Here is a 10,420-nt window from a genome sequence, read left to right on the forward strand (position 1 = left end):
GTCCCGGCAGGCCTGCCGGACTGAGAACTACAGCTCCCAGCGCGCCCCGCGGCGGGACTACCCCCTCCCGGCAGGCCTGCCGGACTGAGAACTACAGCTCCCGGTGTACCCCGCGGTGGCACGGCACCTACCGGCAGGCCTGCCGGGCCGAGAACTACAGCTCCCAGCGCGCCCCGCGGCGGGACTACCCCCTCCCGGCAGGCCTGCCGGGCCGAGAACTACAGCTCCCAGCGCGCCCCGCGGCGGGACTACCCCCTCCCGGCAGGCCTGCCGGGCCGAGAACTACAGCTCCCAGCGCGCCCCGCGGCTGGCAGCATGGCGGCGCTGGCGCGGTGGGCGCGGGCCGGGCCGTGGGCGGGCGCGGCGCGCTGGGGCCGGGCGCTGTGCGGGGCCGCCGGGACCCCGCCGCCGCCCCCCCCGCCGCCGCCGCCACCTCCCCCCGGCGGGCGCCAGGCGCTGGCGGCGGCGCTGGGCGCCGGGGCGGCGGCGCTGGTGGTGCTGTGGGCCCGGCAGGCCGAGGGCCGCCCCCCCGCGCTGCGCGCCGCCGTGCCCGCCCCGCCCGCCTCGCCCCGGGCCGCCTTCAACTTCATCGCCGACGTGGTGGAGAAGACGGCGCCGGCCCTGGTCTACGTGGAGATCGTGGGCAGGTACCGGTCCCCACCGGGGCGGGCCGGGCGTGGGGGGGCCGCGGGGCACCGGGGCGGCCGCGGGGCACCGGGGCGGGGGCGGCTCGGGCGCGGCGCCGGGAGGGCTCTGAGCGGCGTCCGGGAGCGGAGCCCGGCGGCGCCGGGCCAGCGGCGGGGCTGGGGCGGCTCGGGGGTCCCTTCCCTTCCCCCCGGGAGGCCGTGACCCGGCGGCTCTGGCGCTCTGGGGGCTGCCGCGGCTCCCGCGGGGCCCGGCCCCCAGCGCGTCTCAGCACGGCCCCGCTGCGCAGGGCTGTGCCCCGGCCGGCGCCGGGCTCTCGGCGGTTCCTGCCTCGCGAGGCCCCTCCGGCGGCCGCTCTGCCCCTCGGCCCGCTGACCGCCCCCTGGCTGCGGGGTGCAGCGTGCCGCCGGCCCGCCGTCCGCGAGCAGGGGCGATACCCGGCGTCAGCCCCTCTGTCGGGCCCCGAGGGGCGGTGTTAGCACCCCGCCGCCGGCTGGGCCTTGGACTTGGCGGTCCAGCCGCTTTGCCGTCCGTAATAACCGGTCGTCAGCCCAAACGCCCCCTGTGCAGGTACCTCGCTGACGGCCTCCTTAACGTTAAGGCAGTCGGTGTCCACTGCTGTCCCCTCATCCGCACGGCCACTTGTCACGGAAGCCGGTCAGGCTGGCCACATGTGGTTTGACTTCAAGTCTGCTCTGCTGCGCTCAGCCCCCTTCTTGCCTATCACGTGCCTGGAGGTGGTTCCAGGAGCGCTCGCCCTACAGCCTTCCCAAGGACAGGGTGAAGTTGGCTGGCCTGCGCTTTGGTCGTGGTATTCTTGAAGGCTGTTGTGACGTTTCTCTCTTCCCAGCCATTGGGAGCCTTCCTTGGACACTGGGACTTTTTGGAGAGCACCGACAGCAGACTTGCAGGGACACCAAGCTGGGGGGAAGCGTCGATCTGCCGGAGGGTAGGGAGGCCCCGCAGAGGGACCTGGACAGGATGGGTCGATGGGCAGAGGCCAAGGGGATGAGGTTCAACAAGGCCAAGTGCCGGGTCCTGCACTTTGGCCACAATAACCCCATGCAGCGCTACAGGCTGGGGGCAGAGTGGCTGGAAAGCTGCGCGGAGGAAAAGGATCTGGGAAGGTTGATCAATGCTTGGCTGAACATGAGCTGGCTGTGTGCCCAGGTGGCCAAGAAGGCCAATGGCATTCTGGCCTGTATTAGAAATAGAGTAGCCAGCAGGAGCAGGGAGGTGATCGTCCCCCTGTACTCAGTTCTGGTGAGACCGCACCTCGAGTACTGTGTTCAGTTCCAGGCCCCCCACTACAAGAAAGACATCAAGGCCAAGCAGTGTGTCCGGTGAAGGGTCTGGAACACAAGTCCTGTGAGGAGCAGCTGAGGGAACTGGTGTTGTTTAGTCTGGAGAAGAGGAGGCTCAGGGGAGGCCTCTTTGCACTCTACAGCTACAGCTGTGGGGAGCTGGGGGTCGGCCTCTTCTCGCGGATAACTAGCAATAGGACAAGAGAGAATGGCCTCGAGTTGTGCCAGGGGAGGTTCAGGTTGGAAATGAGGAGACATTTCTTCTCAGAAAGAGCGGTCAGGCGTTGGAATGGGTTGCCCAGGGACATGGTAGCATCACCGTCCCTGGGGTGTTTAAGGAAAGGTTGGACGTGGTGCTGAGGGACACTGAGGGGTCATTCCTGCTGCAAAAACACAGCTTTGTTCCTCACAATTTAAGGGGGATGGTGGTAGAGGGGTGATCTTGGAGGTCTTTTCCAACCTCAATGACTCTATGGTCAGCCCGCCGCACCCTGTCTGGTCCCACGGGCTTGTCCACGTCTAGTTGGCTTCAGTGGTCCCCACCTGAGCTTTTGTGTCACGCTGCATTCCCACAGATACTGCCTCCTGGCACAGGAATTTGGGATTCCCGAGAAACAAGGCAAAAAAAGCACTGAACTCTTCAGACCTTTCTGGGTCTCCTGCTCCTGGGTCCCTCGCCCTACACCAAGCCCGTACTTTGCTGTTGTCTCTGCAGCAGACTGAGGGTTGTGCATGTCCCCCCCGAGTACCAAGGCGTGTGATTGTGAATCTGAAGAGGATGTACCCATCCCCTCCTAGCTGGTTCTTACCTGCTCCGAGGCAAAGCTCTGTGTTCAGGTTACTTCCTTCCCGAAGTCCGTGCCTGTTTTTCCTCCAAAACCTGCACTGTCCCGTGCAGCTCTCCGGTCAGGTGTGCTTCCCGCTGCGTCTCTGTGGGTCTCGTGGGGTTACGCCTTTGCTATCGTGTGTGCAGTCGTGGCTCCTCCTGCTTGTTCCCCCACTGCGTGCGCATCTGTGCAAACTCCTGAGATGGGTGCCTGTCAGGAGGACGCGAAGGAGCCCCCGCGTCGTGCTGCTGCCCAGGCACCTCCTCGCCGTCCCCTGCTGCTCTGCAGGCCTACCAGCCTGGGCCGCCCAGCCTGCCTGGACTCCGCCTGCTGCCCCAGGTCCCCTCCGGGTCCCCGCCACCCCCGTGACCTCTGCCCGCCTTGCAGGCACCCGTTTTCGGGCCGCGACGTGCCCATCTCCAATGGCTCGGGCTTCCTGGTGTCTCCGGATGGGCTCATTGTGACCAATGCGCACGTGGTGGCGAACCGGCGGCGCGTGCGGGTGAAGCTGGCCAGCGGGGAGCAGTATGACGCGGTGGTGCAGGATGTGGACCAGGTGGCAGACATCGCTACCATCAAGATCAAGCCCAAGGTGCGTGTTATTGCTGCAGAGGTGCTCCCTGGGCAACTCTCCGCTCACCCTCTTCCTCTCTTCCAGCGCCCGCTGCCCACCCTGCCCCTCGGCCGCTCCTCCGAGGTGCGCCAGGGAGAGTTCGTGGTGGCCATGGGCAGCCCCTTCGCCCTGCAGAACACCATCACCTCCGGCATCGTCAGCTCCGCGCAGCGCGGCAGCCGGGAGCTGGGCCTGGCCACCTCTGACATGGAGTACATCCAGACCGATGCTGCTATCGACGTAAGGGAGCTGGGGGGGGCGCGGCGGCTGGCACCCCTTCCCACTGCCCTCCCTGGGAAGGGCTCTGGGTGCCGTGAGGTCCGAGGAAGCTGGGCATGGAGGGCTGGGAGAAGGGGGTTTCTGGCTGGTGACCTGGCTGTTTCTTGGCCCGACCCCTGTTCCCTGGGCTCTGCCTCCTTGCTGAGGGTTGGGCTGTTTGAGGGTGTCTCTTTCATGGCCTGTTCACTGCTCTCTCTCCTGCTGCAGTTTGGGAACTCCGGGGGTCCCCTCGTCAACTTGGTAAGTTCTCCCACATGCGCACTGGTGGGCTCTGCCTCCTGGGGCTGGGCGCTCTCGGTGCGAGCGCTGCGCGGGTGCGCACAGCTGTCGGGAAGGAGGGATTGTGCATGCTCCAGGCTCCCTGAGGAGGGAGCAGGGAATGAGCCTAGGGTGGGAGCCCTGCTTGGTCCCGTTCAGCAGCTGCTCTGGGGAGCCCACACCGATGGAACTTGCATGGCAGAGCCAAACCCCGCCGTGGTGAGGCCAGCACGGCCGATGTTCTCAGGGCATGGGGAGGGTTGTGTGGCTGCGGCCTGTGGGGCCCGTCCCTGCCCAGCCGCAGGCAGGCTGGGGACGGATCGGGGCACAGGCAGGGCTCCAGGTTTGCGTGCTGCTTCCCCTCCTCTCCATAAAAGTGAGGGCTGGAGAACATCGTGCCCTTTTCTCTGCAGGATGGCGAAGTGATTGGAGTGAACACTATGAAGGTGACGTCAGGCATCTCCTTTGCCATCCCCTCAGACCGGCTGCGGAAGTTCCTGCAGAAGGAGGAACAGCGCAGAAGTGAGTGGGGTGCCTCCCTGTTCAGGCGTTGGGGGAAGGAGGGCAGAAGGAGGAGGGTGGAAGCGGGAAGCACTGGCCTAGCTGGACTCTCGGCAGTTCTTCAGAGAAAAGGGCGCACACAGCAGGAGGAAGTGTCGTGTGGGGGTAAGATTATTCCGCCTGGCATGAAGCAGTGAGCACTTTCACCAGGGGAGAGCTGTATGCCACTTCTGTGGCCACAGAGCATGAAAGTAACTGGCCCCAAGGAGGATGCTGGCCTGCTTCTGCTGCAGGTAAAGACTTTCAGAGTGTCCCAAGTAGCTTGCAGTTAAGTCCCCAAGGAGTAGGTGAGTGCACCGTTTCTTGATACTCAAAAAGGGGAAGGGTGACCCGGAACCTGGAGGCCACTTAGCCCTGTGGGTACTGCCAAGGTAAATAATGGAAACGCAAGTACAGAAGTCAACTGTATCATAAATGACAAGTGGTTAATTTAGTCCTGTAGAACAGCGCCTGGTTTCGTTCCTTAGTGTTTTTGATGATTTGTTTAATGCAGATTCTTGTTACCTGGTTCTTGTGTTAATGTTGTGGAGGGGTGCTCTCAGGCAAAACAGTGAGAACTCAAACCAAGAAAGCAAAGTGTGCAGTGCCTGTAAAGCTGCTAAATGGAACTGACGTTTTCTGTTGGTAGGGGATCAGAACCGCTCTGTGCGATGTCTGCCTGGAGGTGTGTGTGCTTTGTGATTCGCCTGGCTCGGCCCGGTGCTGCTTTGAGTGTGTCTGTTTGCAGCCCTGCCATTTGATGTCCCTTCCATCGGCAGGCTCTTGGTTCGGTAACGCGGAGACAAAGCGCCGTTACATCGGAGTGATGATGCTGACTCTTACGCCCAGGTATGTGTTCTGAGATCAGGGGCCGACAGGCCGGTCTTGTTGGGGTATGGTGACTGTGAGGGGATCTTCCAAACTAACTGGCAGTGCCAGTTTTTGGGAGGATTGTCTTTGCAGCTCGAGCATTTAAATTCTAAAATCTCTTTGCTGGTGTTGTGTTTAGACTGTAAGTTGTGTGTCGGGTAAATTAGAAGCCTGCAAATTTCTGTGCTTGTGACAGCGTGTGCAAGCAGATAAAAAGTCCCTAAGTCTACCACATCGGTGTCTTAATTGTCATTAGGAGGAGTTCTGCAGAGTGCCCTTGCAACGCCCTTGCCTGAATGAGCGGCCACCAGAAACGTGTAATTAGTAGGTGTTCATTGTGCCAACTCGTGCCAACTGACAGTTGCGATGAAAACGTTGGGCAGGTTGTGCTCTGTGCGAGGAGCGATCTGGCAGGTGGATTGCAGTGGTGCAGGAGCAGTTCTAGGATAGGGGACTTCCAGAATAAGAAACGGCAAGTTTGCCTGCAGTAGAGTTGAGTGTTTGGGGGAGGAGGGGAGGGTAGGAGAGCAGGCTGTGCTGGCACACACAGCATGGCTGCCTCCTGGAGGGCGCAGTGAGGGTCTGAGGTGTCAGGACGAAGCTGGGTGCTGCCTCTGGACAGAAATCACGGTCCTAACCGGTATGGCACTGGCAAGTGGGAAGATGACTTGCAAGTCTGAGACTCTTCACCCTCGCGCCTGTGGCTTGGGAAGGGCGCTGTGTTTCCTTTCCATCTTGAGATGCATCTCAAGAAATGCTCTGGTCAGCAAAGAGGACTGCAGACAGACAACCTGCGCGGGTCTGATGCGAGGGTCACCTGCTGCCCTTGCTTCTGCTGGTCCCCAAATCATACGAGCCAAACCAAGCACCCTGGGGCAGACGCTCTGCAGGCAGCGGCAGCTGCACCTTGCTGAGCACTGGGCGGCCCTGCACGGAGCATTGCTGCAGGCCCTGGGAGGGAACTGCTGCAGCTCTGTCTGGTCGCCTGCCTGTGGCCTCCTGGATGCAGCTGTCAGGAGAGCGCTGGATCTTCACTCTCATCTCTGAGCGATTTTCCTTTTCAAAGGCAGAGTGCCTGCTTTGCCTTCTTGGTTGTTGTAGCCACCTTTCAAGAGACTCCTGGGGCTCAGCGTGTTAGTGGGGTTGGTGCTTGCCACGTGCTTGGCAGAAACGCGTTTGAGGGCTGTGCTTCTGCCCTTGCTACAGCTCTGGTGGCTCCTCTGTGGTTGGTTGGGATTGTGGACTGGACGCCACGAGCGGTCTTGGTTCCTTGGGTGGCTTGCGTTGGCACACAAGCAGAGGAGGAGATGCGCAGCGCCTCTTGAATTTTGGGGCAGCAGGGTGGGCAGGGAACATTGTCAGCACCACTGGCGTGCCCAGCAGATGGTGCTGGTGCTCAGCACTAGAGCTGCAGCTGGTGCCCGAGGAGCAGGTGGGGCAGCTTGCTGCGGAAGGGGACACCATGTGGAACGGACTGCGGTAAGGGTTCATACTGCCAGCCGAAGGTGGGGCTCTGATCAGGGCAGAGCCCGTATGGGCACCCTGTTTTTTCCCATGAAAAGTCACTGCTGAGATTCACGTGGTTCTTTAGAGAGGAGAGAAAAATACAGCTAGGGAAGTGTCTTCTCAAATAATGTCTAGTATAGAGCTGGTGAGGGCCTGAGCTCCTGCTGTTCTGCCTTACAGCAGGGAGTAAGTGAGGGCTGAGCAAAGGCCTTTGGAAACAGCAAAGGAAATAGCTGCTGACTGTTGGGAACAGGTTCTGCGTGAAACAGGAGCTGCTGGAGGACGTTACTAGAGAGATGTTAAAACATGGGTTGGTTCTTCGTGCTGCGTGTAGTAGAACTTGCTGATGTTGTAGGATTTAAAAGAGCAACCCTTACAGAAGCGAAGTCTTACTGGCTGTCAAATGCTCAGATGCAGCATTACAGCTCAGGAGCTTCCAGAGCAGGCAGCTGGGGGCCACAGGCACCTGGGGAGGGAGCCACCTCATCTGCAGCAGGCGGTGCGGGAGATGGGGGGCGGTGCAGGCAGGCCCTTGATCTGACCGCGCTGCGTACCGGGGCTGGCTGGCAGGAGGTGATTTTCTTCACAGAATCTTGTATGAGGCTGTGTTTTGGATTTGTGACCAAAGCAGTGTTGGTAACACCAGTGCTTCAGCTATGGGCAGTGCACACACAGTACCAGGGCCGCCTCTGTTCCTCACACTGCTTCCCGCTGGGAGGGGACACGGCGGGGCCACCTGGCCCCAGCTGGCCGAAGGGACGGTGCAGGCCACACGGCGCTGTGCCCAGCAGTAAAACTGGGGGAGCTGCGCAGGGGCTGGCTGGGCGCCAGTCTGCAGGTGGGAGGCGGTGATACCTCTGCATCCCTTGTGTTTTTGTTTGCTTCCTTCTTTCTTCGCTTACTAACTTGTCTTGATCTCAACTCACAAGTTTTCTCGCTTTTGCCCTTCTGATTCCGTCCCCCCCCGGGGGGAGTGACTGAGCGCCCGGGTGGGGGCTCGCCTGCTGCCTGGGGCTGACACCCCACCGCAGCCTGGTACGGCCGCTCTTGGCATGAAGGCCCAAAACCATGGGTTTGTTATGTTTGTGGAGAGACCTGCCTAAGGGCACGCGTGGTTCTGTGTTAGTGACTGAGGTGAAGCAGACTGGTCGTGGTAAATACGCAGCTCACATCACATCGGCCATCCCGCTGACAGGACGAGGGGCACAAACTGAAACACGTCAGATTCCAGCTGAACGTAATAAATCACTTTTTTTTAACCGTTGACGGTGTTCAAACCCTGGTGCAGGCTGACTAGGGGTGTGTGGAGTTTCCCTTCTGGGAGACATCCAACACCGGACTGGACGCAGTCCTGAGCAGCCCATTCTGGCTGCCCCTGCTTGAGCAGGGTGTTGGACCGGGTGGCCTCTGGAGCACCCTTCTAACCTCACCCGTGCTGTGATACTGCGAAATCAAGAAGGGATCGCAACTGACAATGATCGGTGAGAAAGCACTGTGCAACAGTGGTTCGGCAAGAACCAGCGTAAAGTGGGGAGTCGTAGCTGGTGAAACGGGTCCCTGGTGGGGAGCAAGGAGCTGCGTGCAGGATTTTCTGGGGTTACAGTGGATCAGAGCCGATGCAGTATTTGAGAGAAGAGGGCAGTTCACACGATGCACAGTTGTGAGATCCAGCTGGAGTGCCGTGTCCGCTGCTTTCGGGAGCAGGTAGCATCCAGAGAGGTGCAGAATTTAGAACTAGGGTTAGAAAACCTGATCTGGAGGAACTGGTATTGTTTAGTCTAGACTCCAGAGAAGAGATGTAGACATACCTCTGCTTGACACATCTGGCAAAAGGAGGGGGCATAGCTTTTCTCCTGTGACCTGTCTGCAGGAGAGAGAAGTGAAACTGCGGTAAGGGAGGTGCAGATCTGATACCAGGAAAAGCCGTCTGACGTGGGGCTGCTCAGGCATGGGGGGTGGATCACCAGACGCTGGGAGCCAGCTGGCAGCAGCTCTTGGTAGTTTCCAGCTCTCCCTGGAGTGTCCAGGACTTACATTCTCTCTAGCTTTTGACAGAAATATGGTGGTGTTTGGGTGCCCCCAGGGTTTGCAGCTGGTCACTTCTGCAGCAGCACAGAAGGAGAGGTTCTGCACCGCGTTCTTCCAGCCGTAGCTGGGCAGGAACCCTGCTCTGCTTCCCAGCTCCTTACGACGATGCTGATTTTCACTCTACAGCATCCTAGCTGAGCTGAAGCTACGTGACCCCAGCTTTCCCGATGTTTCCTATGGAGTGCTGATCCACAAAGTGATCATCGGCTCCCCAGCCCATCAGTAAGTGCTGACCTGTGCCTTGGGGGTTGGCTTAGGAGAGCAGGTACATAGGGTGGGATGTATGTAGCTCCGAGTGTTTCGCTGCAGAGCAGCAGGGGTTGGGCCATGCAGACCACTCAGTCTGCAGCAGAAGCTGACTGGTGGCTCTTGCCTGGGCTTAACATCCCTTTTGCCAAGCTAACTGTGGAGCTGGAGGAATGCCTGGCACAACAGCCCCAGCTTCCTGCAGTGCCTGGCTCTCCTTCCTTCCCGGAGGATGGAGCCACAGACAAGCGTCTGCTTCGCCTGCTGTGTGCTCCTGACTTCCTTCTCCCTCCAGGGCAGGGATGAAGGCAGGCGATGTTGTGCTGGAGATCAACGGGCAGGCAACGCGCCGCGCAGAGGATGTCTACGAGGCAGTGCGGACACAGCAGAGCCTGGCCTTGCTGGTGCGCCGTGGTTATGACACTTTGCTGGTGAGCGTCATCCCCGAGGTCACGGAGTAGCCGTGCTGCAGCGCAAACTGCCGTGGGCGCTGGCTGGCGGTGCTGGCCGAGAGCCGAGGACACAGGACTGAGACACATCTGTGTGCCTGCTGGGGAGAGTCTGAGAGCTTGCGATGGACTGAGGGGCCAGGCAGGGGGCACGGCACTGGGATGGACTCGTGTGTGCAACCCCTCCCCTCCCTGCTCAAATAAAGCACTTTTCTAGGGAGCCGCTCGGTGCTGCATGGCCTCCTTCCCGTGGCGCGGGGTGTCCTGCATATAGCCTGGGAGTGGTGGGCCGTGTGGGACGCTGTCCCTCCTGTCAGTCCGCAGTGGTGGGCGGACCAGCAACCTCCCCCGTGCTGGGGGAGAAGTGTCCTAACACCCCCTCAGCACCTGCATGGGCTGTGGTCGGACTCCATAACGCACGGGTTCGCATCAGGCCGCGGCTCCTGAGGCCACCTTCTCTGCTGGTGAGAGTGGCCCTGGAGCTGTTGCAGGGTAGGGCTTTGCAGCGGATGGCTGTCACCACATCCCTCGCGTGCAGGCTGAGATGGGCCGGGGCAGAGCTCGCTGACGGGGCTGCTCCCACAAGGCCTCGGGGAGTGGGCTGATGTTTTCCAGGTCAAATCACTCCCATGTGGAGCATTGCAAAATGCTCCAGTGTCAGTGTCCGCATCTGCTCCTTGGACACAGCTCTCTGGATCGCAGTGAAAGGGTCTTCAATGTCACGGCCAAGCCAGCTTACGATCTGGCAGGAGTAGCACATCGCCAGCCCCGAGGTTCGGGAGAGCCCGTGAGAGG

At 60.7% G+C, this 10,420-nt stretch overlaps 1 protein-coding gene across 5 annotated transcripts; it reads left to right on the forward strand.

Annotated features, from left to right (window-relative positions):
* The first annotated feature begins 300 nt into the window (after window positions 1-300).
* HTRA2 (HtrA serine peptidase 2) lies at window positions 301-9,845 on the forward strand. 5 transcript variants are annotated; one of them, XM_080589896.1, is made up of 9 exons: window positions 301-647; window positions 3,164-3,368; window positions 3,435-3,629; window positions 3,876-3,908; window positions 4,340-4,448; window positions 5,116-5,151; window positions 5,246-5,315; window positions 9,057-9,152; window positions 9,472-9,845. In XM_080589896.1, the coding sequence occupies exons 1-9, from the start codon at window positions 316-318 to the stop codon at window positions 9,635-9,637; spliced, it is 1,242 nt and encodes a 413-aa protein (XP_080446022.1). In that variant the 5' UTR covers window positions 301-315; the 3' UTR covers window positions 9,638-9,845. The 5 variants fall into 5 exon arrangements, with proteins under 5 accessions (XP_080446022.1, XP_080446024.1, XP_080446023.1 ...); XM_080589898.1 differs by lacking the exon at window positions 5,116-5,151; XM_080589897.1 differs by lacking the exon at window positions 3,876-3,908.
* The last annotated feature ends 575 nt before the right edge of the window (window positions 9,846-10,420 follow it).

The sequence above is a fragment of the Anser brachyrhynchus genome (assembly GCF_964034855.1).
Source record: "Anser brachyrhynchus genome assembly, chromosome: 4".
NCBI lineage: Eukaryota > Metazoa > Chordata > Aves > Anseriformes > Anatidae > Anser > Anser brachyrhynchus.

Bases quoted from the DNA above. Each gene is read 5' to 3' on its own strand.
- HTRA2 (XM_080589895.1), top strand. From the start codon at position 316: ATGGCGGCGCTGGCGCGGTGGGCGCGGGCCGGGCCGTGGGCGGGCGCG. The intron at 3,909-4,339 runs GTAAGTTCTCCC...TTTTCTCTGCAG, and splicing joins GGGGTCCCCTCGTCAACTTG to GATGGCGAAGTGATTGGAGT. The intron at 4,449-5,245 runs GTGAGTGGGGTG...TTCCATCGGCAG, and splicing joins GAAGGAGGAACAGCGCAGAA to GCTCTTGGTTCGGTAACGCG.